Source organism: Bombus vosnesenskii, unplaced genomic scaffold (assembly GCF_011952255.1).
Source record: "Bombus vosnesenskii isolate JDL3184/JDL3185 unplaced genomic scaffold, Bvos_JDL3184-5_v1.1 scf7180000013444, whole genome shotgun sequence".
In the NCBI taxonomy this organism is placed as follows: Eukaryota; Metazoa; Arthropoda; class Insecta; order Hymenoptera; family Apidae; genus Bombus; species Bombus vosnesenskii.
The window spans coordinates 1152435-1172378 of NW_022883055.1; the positions used below are offsets into that span (position 1 = coordinate 1152435).

General features: G+C 30.1%; 4 protein-coding genes across 5 annotated transcripts; 1 reads left to right on the top strand and 3 right to left on the bottom strand.

Annotated features, from left to right (window-relative positions):
- Nucleotides 1-1176: 1176 nt before the first annotated feature.
- On the bottom strand, nt 1177-4001 carry LOC117238273 (40S ribosomal protein S8). The gene is made up of 5 exons (XM_033503066.1): nt 3915-4001; nt 3339-3469; nt 2716-2967; nt 2509-2638; nt 1177-1328 (listed from the first exon to the last, which is right to left on the bottom strand). Exons 1-5 carry the CDS (start codon nt 3916-3918, stop codon nt 1219-1221), a joined length of 627 nt encoding a protein of 208 aa, XP_033358957.1. The 5' UTR covers nt 3919-4001; the 3' UTR covers nt 1177-1218.
- A 355-nt stretch (nt 4002-4356) lies between these two features.
- LOC117238223 (N-alpha-acetyltransferase 30-like) lies at nt 4357-6880 on the top strand. The gene is made up of 3 exons (XM_033502955.1): nt 4357-4922; nt 5007-5185; nt 5407-6880. Exons 1-3 carry the CDS (start codon nt 4649-4651, stop codon nt 5722-5724), a joined length of 771 nt encoding a protein of 256 aa, XP_033358846.1. The 5' UTR covers nt 4357-4648; the 3' UTR covers nt 5725-6880.
- Nucleotides 6881-9863: 2983 nt separating this feature from the next.
- On the bottom strand, nt 9864-14330 carry LOC117238221 (prolactin-releasing peptide receptor-like). Of its 2 annotated transcripts, none has more exons than XM_033502951.1 (3): nt 13292-14330; nt 12207-12459; nt 9864-10572 (listed from the first exon to the last, which is right to left on the bottom strand). In XM_033502951.1, the coding sequence occupies exons 1-2, from the start codon at nt 14246-14248 to the stop codon at nt 12238-12240; spliced, it is 1179 nt and encodes a 392-aa protein (XP_033358842.1). In that variant the 5' UTR covers nt 14249-14330; the 3' UTR covers nt 9864-10572; nt 12207-12237. The 2 variants fall into 2 exon arrangements, with proteins under 2 accessions (XP_033358842.1, XP_033358841.1); XM_033502950.1 differs by having other exon boundaries at nt 12203-12459.
- A 909-nt stretch (nt 14331-15239) lies between these two features.
- On the bottom strand, nt 15240-19901 carry LOC117238224 (autophagy-related protein 101). The gene is made up of 3 exons (XM_033502956.1): nt 19833-19901; nt 18680-19445; nt 15240-18365 (listed from the first exon to the last, which is right to left on the bottom strand). The coding sequence occupies exon 3, from the start codon at nt 18355-18357 to the stop codon at nt 17701-17703; it is 657 nt and encodes a 218-aa protein (XP_033358847.1). The 5' UTR covers nt 18358-18365; nt 18680-19445; nt 19833-19901; the 3' UTR covers nt 15240-17700.
- Nucleotides 19902-19944: the final 43 nt, after the last annotated feature.

Below are 19944 nucleotides of genomic sequence, written 5' to 3' on the forward strand. Positions count from 1 at the left end.
TTACAATATTTCATTTTAATTAAAAATGAATATTAATTATGCACCTTTATTAAATATGTACATATTATTATTTGCAACAAAAAATTTAATAAGATTACAACTTTCAAATCAAATATCTACGCATATGTATTTAACACTTTTATATTTGACGTACATTATATGGCGTATATGAAATATATAACATTTATCAGAAAGTAAATTTGTTTTTAGTTTTTCTAATTCATTAAATATTGTAACTATTAACACTATCTGTAATATACATATGTAAATACTATCATTCACAAAATATTGTTCATGATTGAAACGTTTCAAATATTATATTATTGTTAAATTTTGTGCTGAAGAAATAAAATTATAGTATAATTTTAGGGTTTATAAAGGTTATTAATAACGAAAAGAATATTTATGTTATATAATATTTATTAGATATTAATTAAATATAAAATAATAATAATAAAATTATAATAATCATACATATAAGACAAAAATTGATTTGTATTATCAGTGAGAAAATTCCTTCTCTGCTATTATTATTATTATGGTGCCGCTTTTTTTTACATCCTCTGCTACTTCGTTCGCCATGAATCAAATATGTAACCACATTAAGGAGAAAGAGAGAGGCAAAGTCAATCGAGTCCGAGTTATTTCTATACGATGGCGTTACATGACGAATCCTAACTTTTCGATTGAAGCGCCATATTGCAAATAAATTGACCAACATTGTCCAATTACCGAGATCTTTACCCTCACCACGGGAGTTTCGAGATCTGTATATATCGTGAGCACATCGTATTCGAGAAGTTAATCGAGACACAAAGTATATATATAAGAAGTAGCAATCTTGTGCATGGAGGCACATGTAAGGAACTCAATTATCATTTGACATGTACAGCGTCAATTTTGAAGTGGTGTAGAAAAATATTTTTAATTTTTGTACAGTTAATAGCTTGCGAAGTTTTATTTCGAATACTTCAGACTTTAAAAGCAATGTATAATTATTCTATTAACTACAATCGATTAACAGTTTTTTCTAGCTCGGCATATGTATTACATTTGCAAACCATATATAATATATTAAATACCATAGTCGATATGATATTATAATTAAATAGTTTGATAAAAATTTAAATATGTACGAGGAATATACTGGTTATTTACTATTACTTGTATCATTTCTTACATAAAGATTATTTTATTTTCTTGTTGTAGTTATACATTTTATTTAGCTTTCTTGCTTTTAATTTTTCTCATATAAAATTCAAGTTCTTTTCCTTCAAGTATATAACCATCCGCTCGACCGCATTGTCCAGGTCTACTTGATATACAAGCTGAAATCAAAATTTAAATTTGATGACTCAAAATTCATAAGAAAGTGTTTCCTTTGTTTTAGTATTTAAGCAACATATGATGCGCGTGTTACTAAACGCAAAGAATGTAACATTTCCTTATACAAAGTTATTTGTGATGTTTCACGCAGTGAGGCCAACTTATATGAATCTGGTAGAAGTCAAAAGACTTCTTATTACTATTCACTATTATGAAAATAAAGCAAAATTAAGTGGTTTTATACACAATGCATGAGGTACGTATTTTTATTCCGAAAATCTAAACGTTTTGGAGATTTTAAAGTCATTGCTACTTTTAAATTGTATCAATCAAATCGATTGAATCAACTAATTGATACACGTTTTATTACTTTCTACAAAAAGTATTAACACTTTTACATCCGGTGACACCAACGTGTTGTGCAGGCTAAATGTTAGTGTCTGGTGATACAACGTTGATGTCCAACACAAGGTAAACCTTTATGTAAAGTTTATGAACTTGAAATTTGTTACCAAAAATCGACGGTTATTGCTTAAGGATATTAATAAATTTATACGGATGACAATGTTAAGGCATTTTGGTCGAAAACTGTCCAAAGTTATTCAAAAGATATTTTAACTAGGGACTTATCATATGAAAGATAAGAAAAACAAGCACAAGAGTATTGCATTATGTCTTTTCTCGTTTTTCTTTATCTTTCAAAGTTCTACATAACTAAAGATAAAATATCTATTGAACTAATTTCAGACACAATCCAACATTTTTTTATAGGAAATAACAAAACATGTCAATTGAGATGCAAAGCAAAGTATAGCTCAATTTAGAAAAATAAAAATGCCTTTGAAATGTTTGAATCATATAACTATAGCCATCGAATTGCGTGAAACATTTTGTATGGATATAAATAGAGAGTAAATCTTAATAATTACATTACAAAGCAATAATGTAAACAAATTTAAACTAGCAATATTAGAGATGATAAAATTGAGCTAAATTTCGTTTTGGGACACAACGAATTTGTCATTTTTTTTGTATATTATAAAGTATTTCACAATGTGAACTACTTTTGTGTCTCGAAACGAAGTTCAACCTACATTTGCGATATTCGCATATGCGTGCTGAAAAATTAATTTATACAATATATTGTACGGAATAATTTGTTTGTTAAAATATTTTGCTTACCAAGGACGCGTCCTGTAGCAAACTGTTCTTCTAAAGCAGGCTCGACTTTAGCAAATCGCTGTCTCGCTTTGTACTTAGATTCTGCTTTTTTTGAGCGTTTTTTATTTAAAACTTCTTCTTCAGCTTCAGTCTATTTTGAACATTTATTAATTTGTTAGATCATTAATTGTTAATGACATAAATAAAAAAAAGTGTCTACTCACTTACCAATTTAGCACCTCGTTTACGACCCAATGGTAAAACATAATGAGCTTCATACCATTGTCTGAAAGGTGTTGCATCTATGGTAACAATTGCATTCTTTACAAGAGTTTTAGTTCTCACCAATTCATTGTTTGATGCATTATAAACTACATCAATAATACGTGTTTTCCTTGTAGTACATTCAGAACCCCATGAAAAATTTCCTGTATCTAAACGAAGGGCTCTATATTTTTTGTTACCACCTCTTGTACGTACCTAATTTACATATGAATATAGATGATTATGATTGTTTAGTAACAAATAAATAATATATAATATACTAATTCCAATCAGTACGCTGTGGGATATAAATCAGCACAATATTCAGAGTAGGTAAAGATCGTCATCACTTTATGTTTCTATATTGCTACACTAATTGTCAAAAGAAAAGGAAACCATATATCTTTATACAGAAACACCTTTATACTTTTTAAAAGTGAATATATTGCATAATAGATAATATATATCAGTAGATTTATTATGCTTTGTTTCTGATAAATTATGAAATTCATAAAACAGCTATCTTTTGCTTCTGACAACGATAAATAAAATATAGAATTTCATGATAAAGGATTGTTTAATAATACCGTATGAATACGTTGAGTTCCAAGTTTTGTATTTGCAGCTGGACGTCCTAATTCGAATTTCCTCTTCTTGCGGAGTGGTTTTCTTTTACCACCAGTTGCTCGTCTCTTATGCCAATGATCACGAGAGATACCTGTAATACCAAATAAATATTTATATATATAGTAAAATACATAAGGAACATTTTATATATATAGAGATACTACTGACAACATAACATAATATAGTTCCAACTTAATAAACAACACAAGAATGAAAAACGTTAAAGACATATATGTATACTTATCTTAAACACAATAAACTTAAAATCAGTAAATGAAAACTATGATAAATATACAATTAAGCAAAAATAAAGTAGATTATAAAGAAAAGTTGATTAAAATAGTGAAATTACAAAAGCTGGCGATATATCAAACATTTTTAACCATTTAAGTTATATTTATGAAAGTAATATATATCCAAATAAAAGAAATTGGTGTTTTTATAAATGATTAATGGTTATTCAATAATAATTTTAATGTCAAAGATACTGATTCAAATCGATAAAAACAAAACCCATATCTAGCCAAACAACTTACCCATCGTGGTACATCAAAAAGAACCTTAAACGTTCCTGATGTTAGTAGATAGTAGTAGACTTCTATCCACTTCCGGCGTTTTCAAGAACACGGGCGCCCTCTTGGAACATCGAAACGAGATATGTATGAAATGTATAAATAATAAATAAATAACAAGAAAAAGAGTATATCGATATTAATTTCGTCATTTTATTCTTAATTTTTAAATGGCACTATTTTTGTCATCTATTCCGTACTTATTTAGAATCAATCAGATTTTATTTATATTAACATGAACTTTGTAAAAATTATTGCTATGAATATTTCATAAGTGAAAATGGAAGTGTGCAGAATTTAATATTTAAATAGTATTGATTACATTTTTTATTTATGATTAAAGGTAATGAAAATGATGGCACAATAGTACATATGATATGGTTGCTATTCGCGCATTGTTTATGTTTGTGTCGTTAGTGGTCATCGCAGAAAATTCAATATGGTGTCCGTCGATTGAAGAGCTAAATTGGCGTTCTGTATATGGAAATAACATTAAAAATAAAGAAATCGTTTAACTCGGCGTAATTATGAAAATTCGTTTGAAAAGCTAGTGTGTCATTTGGAAATACTGATGTCATAGGGATATATTGTATAAAAAAGTAGAAATTGTCATCTTTAAAACCCTGTACTGAAATTGTATGCTTTGAGAAAAGAAATTCAGATATATAGAAAATAAAAATATTAACAAAAAATTAAAGATGGAAAAGCTTAAAACGAAGAGTGTAGTGGATGGAAATGAATCAGAGGGTGATCAAAGTAGCATTGAAGAAAAGAATGAAAATTCTTTAACAGATATTGCTACTTTGGACATTACATCTCGACTTAGTCTGAAAACAACTGAAATATATGAAGAATCACATAGAAATGGAATACCTCTAGTTAATGGTATTTGTAATTCTTCTGAAAGAATTACCAGCATAGTTAATCTTCCACAATCTGAATCTATGGAAACTAGTCATTTAAACCAACATGGTACAAGAAATTAACATTCAATTTTTAACAATCAATTGTCCTTTATAAATTCCTTTATATTGATTACTAATTATGCATGTTCAGGTACATTAGCAGAAACAGTGTCATTGGAAAGTAGGGATAATAACATTCAATATGTTAGTTATACAAGTGAACTCCAAATGCCTGATATTATGAAATTAATACAAAAAGACTTGAGCGAACCATATTCTATTTATACATACAGATATTTCATTTATAACTGGCCAAAATTATGTTTCTTGGTATGTATATTTATGAAATAATCAAATGTATTGAAACATTGCTGGTAGGAACATATATTTCATAATATTGTGTATCTTTGTATAATTCTATTTAAGAAGTTGTCAACATGGTATTAAAAAGTATCGACAAGTAGAAAGAGCTGTTAGCCAGCTTTGGTCGAATTTCTTTGTCTTGCAGGTATGTAGAATTTACAAAAAATTCTTGCTTTTTGTTCGTCAAGGCAATACATGGTGAGGAATGTGTTGGTGCCATTGTCTGCAAGCTGGACATCCACAGAAAAGTAATAAAACGTGGGTACATTGCAATGTTAGCTGTTGATGTGAAATATCGAAAGCAAAAGATTGGTTCAAACCTAGTAAGAAGAGCGATTCAAGCTATGGTGGAAGATAATGCTGGCGAAGTAGTTTTAGAAACAGAAATTACTAATCGTCCAGCACTACGTTTGTACGAAAATCTTGGTTTTGTGCGTGATAAGCGATTATTTCGATATTATTTAAACGGCGTAGATGCTCTTCGATTGAAGCTATGGCTTAGATGAAATTCATCTATATCTTGACATTTCAATAAAGACCTATTTAACTCTAACACATTGAAGAGATATGACGTCAAAGTTCAGTAAAGTTCAGGAATATAGGACATTAATGCCAAGGGGATTGTATCTGAAAATGTATAAACAAAACAATAACATATGTATCTGGAAAAATAAGTATACGTAGCGCATGTAATTTAATGTTATGTTCAATTATCAATTTCCTTATTACAGTATATTTATAACATTATCACGTTATATCATTTATGCACTAGTATATAACAAATATATGTACCACTAATATGGAAGATACAGTATAACAAATCAATTCATATGTCATTGGTCATTAGTGATTTTAATTGTGTAGTTGATCGTTGATTATCGAAATTTATTATCCTTTTTGGCATTAACGTTCATTGAAGTAGCATGCAATTACAGCTTAAAAATTTTACAGTGAGAAAAGATAATGAAGGTGAAAGGATGAAAAATGTGAAATGATGTTTGAAAACAAACAATATGTTTTTTTGTATCACTTACGAGAAATCTAATACCATGTGGTAACAAAGTGAATTGAGAAGATATAATAAAATGATGAGAATCTTTGGAAGTTGATACATCAATGAATGAATTTAATGTAAATTGTGGAAAATTGACAGAAATTTGTTATCTCTTATGATGCTCAAGTGTGAACTGAACAATACAATGGATATTATTTCCGAATATTCCCGCATCTCTTTTTATTGTATGGGATATTATATCTTTCTATGATAAAATGCAATGAAAAAATGCAATGATAAAATGCAATGTTTTGCTAATATTAATTTTGATTGACACCAACAAAATATTTGCAGCTAAATATTTCTGCGTATAATAAATATAATAACATGAATGTGTATATGTATATATATACAGTATATATTATGCATGCATACGACATACATAATATATGTAAACATGAGTGCAAAGAATGAAGGGAAAAATTACAATTTGCCAAATGAAAATATTCCGAAAGAACTAAGGACGTTTGTTGCGATTAACGTGTAACAAGATTTATTACTGTCTCCCCTACATGTTACAGCTTTGTACAAAATAAATGCGAGGCACAGATCATAATATAACTATTAAAAAAGAATGTAAAAATGTTAATAAAAATATCTAAATGTTTTTACAGTCAACTATTATCATTTCCTATAAAAAGCATTTTATACATATATTTTAACGTGCATATGCATGAAAGAGAATAATTTATTATTAACAATAAGAGCTATTCATGAATTGGTCCGTAAGATTATTTGCTTCTTGCTGTGGTGTCCTTCATTAAGCGTTTCATGCACAGAATAAAGTGACATCGTGATATATCCAGAGAGGAAATTTTTTTTTGATTTTCGTGTCCTACGTTTTGGGACTCCCTTGCCATTTTTATGTCACATGCGACATTACCAATTCAGTATAAGAGTGGTTTGAATTAAGACTAAAGTCGTCTATAAAATTATAAATAAAGTATAGAACGGGATGTCCTATAATCACAAACGAAGTATATGAATATTTGCACGATACTTTACTACATATTATCAAAAAAAAGCCAATCCAGAATTTAGGAATCAATCATATTTTCATTAACAGCTTAATAAGTTTTCTAATTATATAAAAATATAATCGCGGTTGCAGCCGATTACTTTATATTATTTGCCATATAATACATAATTATAACACGTAGTGGTCGTCTATTTATGTCAGAATGTTAGGAACTTAAGAACATAGTAGTTACCGTTCAAAATTACTGTTTTGATCAACCGTTAATTCAATCTGTATAAATGCAATACACTATAGATGCTTAGAATTCTTTCTTTGCACTAAAATAATAATTTACGAATTCATAGTTATATAATGCCTAAATTGTTGGACACGAAAAAGTATTTCATGTTATGCCTATTCTCTTCTTTATTGACGACCACACCATCTTGTTTTTACTTTTAACCATAGATAAGTGTTAATTATGCCTACTAGCCCTAGCCACACTAACAGTCTGTCATGGAGTAACGAGTACTTAAAAGTTATCTGTAACAATACATTTTAATTAAAGTTAATATATGTAGAAAAAGGAACCGTTTAAATAAATCTTTTCAAATTCTTTATAATGAGACATGGGCAGACAGCCCAACCAATCAGAATCATTTGCTGCCGAATATTGGCGACACCGTACGGAATTAACCGAAAGCAGGCGCGCTTAGTAGCGATTCGAAAATAAGTGACAAAACGCCGCACTATACCACGACCACTTAAGTTTTTTGTCATTATTTTCGTATGAGAAGAGTTGTTTAGTTCCATCGGTCGAACAACGCGATCAAATTATTGTACCATTACAAAATTACACAAATTATTATACAGAAATTATGAAATTGTAAAATTGTACAATCATTGTAAACTTGCAAATTAAATTGAATAAAATCAGCTTATTTTGCAAATGAATAAAACGTTTGATCATTTAAAATTCTTTCAATATCCACAATTTAGTGAATTCTCAAATTCTTCCTGAGAGCAAAAAATTGTCGTTGGAACGAGAAATGTATCAGCTGAAATAGCGATTTTGCATCAGGAGAACGTGACAGCATAAGAGATCGGCATAATTTCGGCGATTCTTAGAATATGACATCACATTCCAAGAAGTTCTCGAAACCGAAATTTTCGGCTTCTTAAAAAAATTTTCGGCCGATTTTGCGATTTTGTATCAGGGGAACATGATAGTGTAGCACCACAATTTCGATAATTTTTAGAACTTGACATCATATTTCAGGAATTTTTTGGAACCGAGATTTTCGAGATTTCGCCCAATATTTTATAAAATTATAAAATGTCATTAAATTATTCTGATTTATTGAAACTGTTCCTAAATACATTCTGTATAATTATTTTACAATAAATAATCTCATTTTTTATTGTATTATATAATCATTTGTAAAAAGATCGTTGTTGCTGGTTACTGCTGGCTGCTTATGATATCCTGAGTATTGTTTTCGATCCTAAAGTGACTTTTCTGTAATCAATACAAAAAATGCAATTTATTTCTAATACATAATTAAATTTTTGAGCAATTTTTATGCTTTTTCATAAAGGATATTATCAATACTAATGAGATTAAACATTTGAAGGAATATGGTATTGATGAAGTAGATTGACATTGTCTTTATCTGACTCATTTCTTAAAGACATTACATGAATTCTAATAGATATAATCTAGCGAACCTGATTACAAATCTTATTTATATGTATAGTATATTAGCAGGAAAATACAATACTACAAAAGCATTTCTGTAAAAATATTTTTATAGCTATTAGAAAAAGATGATCATTCTTAAGCTGGCACATTCTACTATAACTGTAAGATACTCTATACACAATTGTTGTATAATTTATTATGTAATGTGATTTTTTTTCTTTGAAATATTACGATATAAATTTCATTGAAATATATATAATAAATAAATAATTACGATAACAATAAAAATATAATAAATAATTATGATTAGACTGCGGATTTTGATGAAAATTCATATTTTTAAGTATATAATTAGAAAAGTAGAATTTTGATAGAAAATCATCGTTTACCTACCAAGTATTATAGGATGCGCTATAGTTTGGATATTTAATTCATTTTTTCATAATATATACATTTCGAACACAATTCGCAATTTCAAGTTTCCTATAAGCGCATAAGAAGCCACAGTCTACGTCTGTATAATCACGATGAACATTTTTATGTATGAATAGATCATTTCCTTTTTATTAAAGATCCGAGAATGTAAAGTGAACGATAATTTATGGGAAATAAAAATAGAATTTTTAACATATTCATATGACAATACAATTGAAAATTACTTGCATATACATAGATAAAGATATAGAAGTGTAGATATACGCGATGTATCTTGACAAGCATCGTTTTTCACAAGGCGTGCTCGGATTACCGCAATCATTGTGTAGGATAATGAGGTGTTATTGCGGAATTGAAATCGGAGATGGACGAAAGGGGAGAACACGTTCTCGAGAATAGTCGATCGAAACGATGTCGTTATCAGCTTTTATCAGTAAACATACCCCTGCAACGTACTCTCTTATCTCTAGGATATTCGATCGAGCAAGTTTTCGAATAAAATTTCAAACCACGTTTAATGACAAGAGTCCAAGGATACTTAATCTGAATCAAATAGATGTAATAATATACGTACACATGTACTATACGTACTACAATGACATAGTATTATACTATGACTACTATATCACTTAATTACGCATTTGTGTCTCATTTGTAATCATGGTTTGTTAACGATCGATGTGAAATTTAACGATGAATTTTTTCATAAAATGCGTATTGGTTTGTACAAAAATATTGAGAAATTAACATTGAACCCTTTGCAATCGGATAACGGTATTTAAAATTTGTTTTTAAAGTCGAATGGCATGTTAAATATTTATTATGTCAAATTTGCTCGAGTGTTGACTAGTTAATAATGCGAAGAGAAAGATATACCAATCGCAAAGTGTTAAGATACAGAAAAATAGTTTGGATAAACATAATAAAGAAACTGACAATGAAGTTGAGCAAGTTCCTTTTTTTTATTTTTCCCTTCGTAATTTTCTTTGTACTTGACGCACCATGGTTTATAACAAACTTAGATTGACGAATCAATTCTTAATTCTATCGTAATATGATTGTGCAGAATCGCGTGTCTCTTTTTCTGTAAATATACCGCCACCATTGTTGCTTGTTTCTTTTATACAACAAGTAATGCAAAACGTAGTACTTGATTGAAGAATGATACAAGTAGATTTCAGCCTCCAGAGAAAATGCAGCTGTTTCTGTAACACAGAGATGTCTGTGAAATAGAGAAACATTTCATATATACATATAAGAGAACAATCTTCATTCCTTTCTCCTGCTTCCTTCCTCCTTCTGTTATTGCAACGTTGGTACTTTATATTGTTTTTTCTCTTTACATTGCTGACAATAAACATCATAGAAGGATACACCAAATATGTCTATAAATAATAAAATAGTAATAAAAAAGAGGAAAAACGTCAAGAGGAGAGAAGAAGAGTACAGCGACCGTATATAGTTATGACAATGCAAAGGAAAAAGTTGAGGAAAAAATTGTTATCGATGAAACAAAATATATACATATATAAATTTCAGGATAGGATATGACACGGAAACACTGGAGCGCTAGTAAAAAAGTGCACGATAACGATAGAAGAATGGCTGTCCTCTGTCCTGAATCCCGAACCAATACGGCAGGAAATAACACGGCAATCTATTGAAAATGTATGTACTTATGTACCGCGGTGTATATGAATCCAATGGACAAGCGTATATGTTTTAACTATAACAGTATCTTCGATTTGTTCCTCCCACAATATCACGATCAATTATGTTAGCATTCGTACAGCTTTTCGTATTCGTAGAATTTCTACCGTTATTTTTGCTTCTATTTCTACTTCTATTCGTTTATAGTCCAATGAATTGCTTGTAATAACATTTTATAATCTTTCCCAACCAATCAATATTTTTTACAATTTTGAAAAAAGAAAACACTAAAGAACATATGAAAAGAATAAAAATATGAACTATCATTCAGTGAAGTCAATTTTGTAAGTGTTCTGTAGCTGAAGCTGCTAGAGAAGAAAAATAGCTTTTATTAGAGAAAGTGTCCTTCAATTGGTGGATCTTGAAACAAATAGAATTAGAACAATAGGTAAATATGTTCTTAAGGTAGGTCTCGAGATAAATATATTTATCGGATACGTAAAACAGTAAAGAAATGTATGGAAATCGGTGCGCTGATCAATGCGAAAAACTGAAACTAGGAAACGTGCCCGCTTAAAAGTCGATTCTCTCTCGTTTCTCTCATTTTCAAGAACGTGAAAGATGCTCAACTTCTGCTTTAGACTTTTCCTCATTATTCAACGAATGCTCGATAGGCAATAATTTTTCCTCATTTCGAGCAATTTATCCTAAGCACGGTCAATTTATCACAGAAAGGAAAGACCGAAGACGATGGAAAAGCAATAAATATACATGTTCAGAGCGACTACGTCATTAGCCAATCGTGTATGTGACGATTTAACTTCTACCTATGTAGATCTTGAGAAAACAGCAAGGATTTCAACGATCCTGTTAACTATAAATAAAGACGATAAACGAAGATAAATCTTTGTTTCCGACTTTATTGCACGTATCCATTTACCTCTTAAATAAATTAGACGTACGAATTAGATGAATAGAACGTTGTATTATACCGGATCTCGGTTTCCCTTTGCCTATCTACCTGTACATATGTATACATAGAGATAGAGGTCTAATGCAATTAATGGATAATGCGATCAATTTATAAATATTTGTTTTTAGCGAAGAAAGACATCTATACGATAAATACAGTAAATATTATATTATTCTCTTCCTCACAGAGAAACGATGTGAATGCATACTTACTTACGATGGTGGACTCGCGTTCGAATTTGATCGAATCAAAAAGTTTCCATTTCTTCCAAGTTTCTAGACATATTGTTGGTGGTCGTTTCGTGAACGATCAGTTCGCGAGCTTCGGGATTTGAAGTTCTTATATGTGTTTCATTCAGTAATAAAGATTCCTGGATAGTGTTATTTCCGCTACATTCTTTATTATTTTGAAATTCTTCGGTAGTTCTTGGAGTGTAACCGTTGATTGCTTTTGGAAAACATGGAAGCACCTTCAAAAGAATTCAGATGGGTTTTATCGTGAAATTTTGACGGTATTAAAAATATATCGATAGTATGATAGTATTGAAAGTTTGAAGCCATAGGCTAAGATAAGGAACACACGGCTGCTTCGTACATTATTATCTTATTATAGGTTCTTCTATTTTACATTTAGTTTGAAATCGATAAGAATCTACAACGTTAATTATATTAGACACAGCGTGTGCGTTTATTTCTTTACTTGTTCATCGAATTTTGATAATGTACGTATGAATTTGCAGCTTGAGTTCGTGCATCTTTCATTTGTGTTTAATAACGAAACATATTTAACAACAACTTGAAATGGTTTAGCGCGATAATGGGCTCGAGAGAACGTTGTCGGCTTATGTTAGAAAGTAAGGAACGTTCGTTCGATCAAAGTTATAAATCGTATTGCAATGTAAATGAGAGAACTTTTCTTTAAAAGCTTTTCTCTTATAACCACGGTAAGTGGAATTTGAGGAGGGAAGAGATCTTTCAACGAATAATTTAGTGTCGTTTATACGAGTCCATTTACAGGTGGATAGTGAGGATATACGCACGATACAGAGACACGTATAAGCACGCATAACGAAAAGAGAATTTACTCGGAGATGAAATATGATACGAGATCCGTACATTACAATTACCTACTTACAAGTATTTTAATCAACTATGTATTGAGTTGATTAAAAAACAAGAATTGGAAGAGGAGAAAACATGGTAAGAACCGAGAGCAAGAAAATTGAGAAACGAAGGAAACTTTCTACGAGTAAGTAGACACACATATAACAAGAAATAAAAGTATAAAAAGTAAGTTCGTACTTGCTTAAATTCTTTGCGAAAGTTATCGTTGAGCCAAGCGTAAAGGAAAGGATTGTAGCAGGTGCTACTCATAGCGAGGCAATGCGTCATGAAAAAGCAGATTCTGTAATAAGCCCAATCATTGGCAGGTGAATAAAAATCGTCGATAACGTTGATGATATTGAGCGGCAGCCAAGATATGCCGAATACGGCAACCATAGCGATCAACATCCGATTCGTTCGTTTCTTTCTTTCTCTGTCAACCTCTTCTCTTTGACTAGTCTTTGTGCCAGGTTTCGTTCTAGCTCGATCGTTCAACTTGATCGAAACGCAAATATAACAAAAAGCGATGATGAAGAAGGGTAAGACAAATTGTAGTATCGAAGTAATGGAACTAAAGATTTTTCGAAATCGTTCGTTCGGCCAGTGTTCCTCGCAATAAGTGTACGGCTCCTCGAGATGCATGTAAAGCCCGTAAGGTAGAGTGAACAACAATGCGATTATCCAAATACCGACTATCACGGCTAAACAAACTTCGATCTTCATACGAGGATGGAAAGGATATATGATCACCATGAATCTATCGATCGCGATACTCGTCAAAGTGAATGTGCTGATGTATACGCTGACACCTTGAGCGTACGGTACCAAGTGGCACAGGGTTCTGCCAAATATCCATCCCCCGAGAAATGTATATAAAGGAGTAAACGGAACCGCCAGAGCACAAAGTAGCACATCGCTCAATGCTAGATTCGTGATAAACAGATTCGTAACTGTCTGCATTTGTCGATTTCGTGCCACGACGAAACATACGAGCACATTACCAAACACACCAAACGCAAAAATATTTGCATAAAATATGTAAAAGATTAATTGCACTAAACTATTCGAGGTTACATCGTTCTCTATAGTCGGACGGTTAGTAGTCGACCATCCTTCTACGGCGGTCCCGTTTGATAAAATCGGCGAATCATTCATTTCTCGATCGATCTGTCTCCGGGGACCGAGCAGTTATTATTCCACTTTCCCTATCTTGTTCTTTGTCTTTTTTTTTTTTTATTCCAACCTGATTTCTGTCTTCTTTTTTTCCAAAATTGTCTTGTTTTCCTCTTCTGTTTCTCTTCGTTTCGAATCTTTTTCCTCGAGAGCTTTTTCAGTACGATTAGAATAAGACAGAATAAGATGAAGCCGCAACTGAAAACATATGCCGACTATTCCATCGTTTATAATTTACAGTAATATCGTCTTGATTATAATTAAATAATTATATTTGAATAATTACGAGCTAAGCCAATTATTAACAGCCAATGAGAAATAATTAATCGATTTGTCAAAGATGATCGAATTTGTTTTACTTTGATTGCTCGTAGATATTCATATGCGTTACTGACCGAATGAAAATATCGTCGACACAATAACACGTATTACTGAAACTAATATATATAATGTTGATACATCTGGATTGTTCTTCATTTGAAAAAGTTCTTCGTTTTATTCCATTCACTTTAGTCAAATCGTATAACCGATCTCAAAGGTGGTAAAATCTGGTGTTTCTCGAGGTTACCGAGTTTAAAACATTCCCCAAAAATAGAACGATATTGCGTGATCACGAATCGTCCTTCGATCGATGCCAGTTATATAAAATTTTTTACACTCAAAACGTTCAGTCGAAATAAAAAAATATGTTCGAATTATTCGATTAGAAAAAAAGGAATCGAAAAGTTTTTCAACTCATTGCCATTCTTATTGTTTACATAGTTACTTATTTACATATACATACATAACATTTAGTTTGCTATCACGCACACAATCTTTCTCTGACAATGAGTCAAACTTTGAGTAATACTTCGTGTTATACGTGTTAAATCACCTGCTCTTAATTATCGCAATCTGTTCAAAGTATTTTAATTAGAAGCAGTATCGGCAGAAGTGTTTAAAAAATACTTTGCTATTAAGAAATGTATAGTAGTTGAAATCAAAGTTAAAATTTATTATTTTCTCCAACCACCTGTTGATAATTTCGACCGTTAATCTTTATGTACATGTACATGTCTTTTTCGTTATTACGCAAAAATATACGTATATAAAATGGAAACAAAGCAAATAGTTAAACACGAGAGAACAAAGACTAATTATAAAATAACTGAAATTAAATTAAAAATTAATTTTTCAGGCCGATCGTGGAGAATTATTTAGAAAATCAATCGTAATTGATGCTTCACAATTATAACAGTACCACGTACTTATTACATAAAGTAACCAAAATATGTAAATTAAAAATATTTTACGTTGGCAATGGCAGGTATTCACCGTCACCGAATAAAAAGTCAAATAAAAAACATGTAGATAGTAATCTTTCGAAATCACTTTACACACAATTGTTATAAATGTCGATTATACCTTTCTTTGACAAGTACTTATAATTTTGCTTTTTTCTTCTCTTTTTATTATAAAGATGAAAGACGTTTCAGTATTTCTTATATTACGGTTTGTTTCTAAATAATATAAAGCGAGCACCACAACATTTAACAACGTGTTATAATTTTCAACGATGAAACGCTTTCGAAGTGACGGCTAGCCTTTTCCACCGATAACTGAAAATGGAAAATTGTTAGCTAAACCTAACTAGACAAGCCGCCGTTTTCTCGCGCAGGCGTCCGCGTTACCATCTGTATTCTCTTCCTACCGTCTTTTTACCTATAACTTGCAATGTTCGTATCTGGTATCTGTAACAACATGTCGACTTTCAGTTCAGTAATAACTGAGAGTACTATAGCCAAAATGTAATTTGAAAATCAGTACTTGTATCATGATATTCGAACATTTTCTAACATATACAAAATTAGTAATATTAAAAAATATCAAAGAATCACTTTATTCGGAACTTTGCTGTTATAGTAAATTCAATATATTTCCTCTAGGCCTAGATCCTTCCTTAAATACTTGCACACTCTTGCAGAAGCTTAATTTAATATAGCGAAAGTAGTACCATGTTACTATTATACATTATCGAAAAATGTAGGTATATTTACGATAAATCTAATATTTCACGAAAGTATTTCATTTTTTAAATTATTTCACGTTGCAATTACACACGTTAAAACTTTTCATCTCTTGTTTTTTTATATAAAAGATTCATACAAAAGAATGAACTTTAAAAAATTTAATCAAGACCATTACATAGTTTTTACTTATAGGAGTGATCTATGTCAGCTTGATACGTTTTTATTTCACAAATAATTTTCCACTCAAACAATATTAATTTTAGGACAAAAGATTCATTGACATTCAAATAAGTATATTTACTAAAACTTTTTAGAATCTTTCGACTTATCTGTAATATATACAACGAATTATATTATTACTACTATTTCGCTCTTTATATCTTTTACTTAATCAATACGATCGTTATAAATTGTTCTTTTAACAAGGATGTTTTAACAAGAGCAAACTATAAAAATTACTTAAAGTCTATTTTTCAATCACATATACATACTACATATTTTCACATTTACATTAATATGTGAATAACAAATGTAGAGACAAGCACTTGTACTATATGTTTATTCACAATAGTAAGTCTAGGTTTCAGTCATATATTAAACATTAAATATGTGCACGAGATTTTTCAAACATAGAAAAAAAGAGTGAGAGAGAGAGAGAAATAACATCTTTATATATTAGAACAAATTTATTACCTTTAAATTTTGCTAAATAAACACATACACTGTTTTATTTCCTTACAATCGTCATGTATTTTCAGAGATAAATAAAACAAAAAATGTTCTCTATTAATGAGATGTCATTATTCGCCTATTAACAATATTCACATTTCAATAAATTCGAATTTAAAATAATGAAAAGTAAATATTTCATATTTAATCTATAACTGATTACCTAGAAGACTTATGCAATGGACGATATTCATGGAATAATATATGTATACGCAAAAAAGTAACTGCTATACACAATTGGTTCCTTTGTACTATAGAAATTTTACAAATATTTTAAGTTTATACAATTATAATATATATTTTTTTTCCGTTTTCTTTCTGACAAATATTGTCGGCACAGAATTTGCGTAGACATCGGTCAGAAATAGCATTTTGATGTATGGGATTGATCTCTTTATCCCACTTTATTTCAAATATTGCATACAATTAACTCTATCCTTCTAGGTTTCAATCCTCTATGCAAGTCAATACATATAAAAACATGTAATGTGACAAATGTTTATAAACTACAAGTAAAAGAAACTAAAAGAGTATGAGTAAGGTATGATTTGAGTATATATGAATGCACACCATTTCATATGACAAACAGAATTCCTTTGTTAATGAAGGAAAGTTCATAATGTTAATTTATCCAGGAATGAATTTGCATTATATGTACATTACACTAAAAACATTCTCATGGAAACTAATAAACAACTAAATGGATAATGTCTCTTTGATCAATTTTTTCATTGTATTACCCATTGTTGTACTCGATGGGCCAGAGGTGGTAAACGATAATTTAAACAGATAAGGTTGTATATCAGGGTACGATGTGTCAAAGATCAAATCCAGTTCAGCTTGATTTGGCATTTTTGGTAAATAATCATGCCGATTCATTACTTCTGTTATATAAAGAATCTTATCTGTTAATAAATCTCCAACTTTTTCTCTACATATCTGTCGTTCATGTTCTGTTGCTAACTTAATAAGTTCTAAGCGTACTGTCCATACTTCCCATGGTATACATTCTGGTTGAAAAGGCCAACGATTTTTCTTCTTCTGAAAGAATTCCAGGGATATTTGGCCCGAACCTGGACTATCATTAGAACGCAAAGCTTCAGAAAAACCTGATATTTCACGTTTCAAAGTTTGATCCAGGTGTACCGATGAACAACAGACATAAGTAAAATCAATGAAGTCGCAGTCAACATCCTGATATCCAACAGTGCCTACTGAGTAACTACCTTCTTGCTTGTACTTAAATTTGCCAAGACTTCGATGGAACAGAACACTATGGAATATACTTGCTACTGCTTCATCCACTTGTCTGCCCTCCATACTTAATTCAAATAACTGAGTTCTGGCATTCATGGTGATTCCTATTCAACAAAATATCAGTACAAATGTATAAAAATTTTCACAAATTACAGTAAATTAAGCAATGTTAAAATAACATAATATTTTTTCTTCATATATTTCATTATTATAGTATTTATGCTAAAATTATTAATATTAATTTATTATTAATTGCTTATTAAATCAACGAAGATAAAATCGTATGAAATATGTGAATTAGATTGAATTCTGCTTAGATCAATGTGAAATTAAATTACACATATACGTATCTGAATATCTAGCGTAAAAAAATATGGATAAAAATAAAGCAAATATGATTGTGTCGATTAATCCTAACCTCGTAAGAACAGTGGTAAAAACGATGATTATCACTGGATACTTGTTGTGATATTGGATGATATTTGGTCATCTTTTAATTGTAGAGAAATATCCAATACGTCGAAAATGTAATTAAATAATCGTTGAAAAAATGCATGGAAGTAAGTCCTCCGAGTCTTTAAAAATTTTATATACGAAATATCCAACATATATGTAGATACATCAAAGTAAAATTACAACTTATGGAATTGTCTCGCTTCTTTAAATATTTTACTCTTATTTTTAGACATTCGAGAAACAAGAATTACATGAACTTTTGACCACAACTTTAACTTATTTCTTTCTTCATATTTTTCGCTTTATTTCTTTTCTCTAAATTTTCTTCTCTATGGAGGAATTCTCTTAGAAAAATTTAATTGCAGGTCATTATCATTAATGATAGTCAATTACACATAATAAAACGAAACAAACCAATATTCCTAATATATATAAATTCCTGGAACTAGTTTCCTTCAATGTTCACACAATCACTTCCACCAACATTATCACTGCCATCATTCTATAAATTTTTATCATTTAATTCGAGTGGTTACTATATTTTCAACTTTTATGCTTCACTAGATATTATTCGCTTTCAAATCTCTTTATAAAGAAATTCGTATATATGTAAAATTTCACAAAATCACTTGAATTAAACCAAATTACTTCTGTTTTCTTTCTCCGATAAATAACAGCTGTCCTCGCGGTATCACGCCATTTTCTATTTTCTTTAATCTTATTTGACTCTGCAATATGCAACCGTACGTACTTACTTACTCACATGTACGTATATATGTAACATCGGTATATAGTACTTAATTTTTAATGCAACAATAAATTACAGAAAAACACAATTAGTTTATGAAAGAATTGCTATAATAGTTCAGAAAGTAGAGGTTATTTATCGACATATGCATATTTATTATGAGAATGTTTCTTAAAATTTTAAATTACGGTTCCAATGATCAGAAAATTTACGTTCGTAAAAAACTAAAATATTACAATAACATGATTATCAATTATTATAAAATTTGATTATATTTACTTTCATATGAGAACATATTTAATTTGAATGTATTCAGAAGACGCTTCTTAATATGTAGACAAAAACAAAAATAAAATTATATTAATACTTTCGCTGCGGAGCGCTCAAAAACGAATTGTTCTCTGAGTAGCCGGCGTGACAATGAGAGATCGGTTGCGCGGATGGTACGATGCTCTGAGAGAAGAGCTACTCTGGCGGAT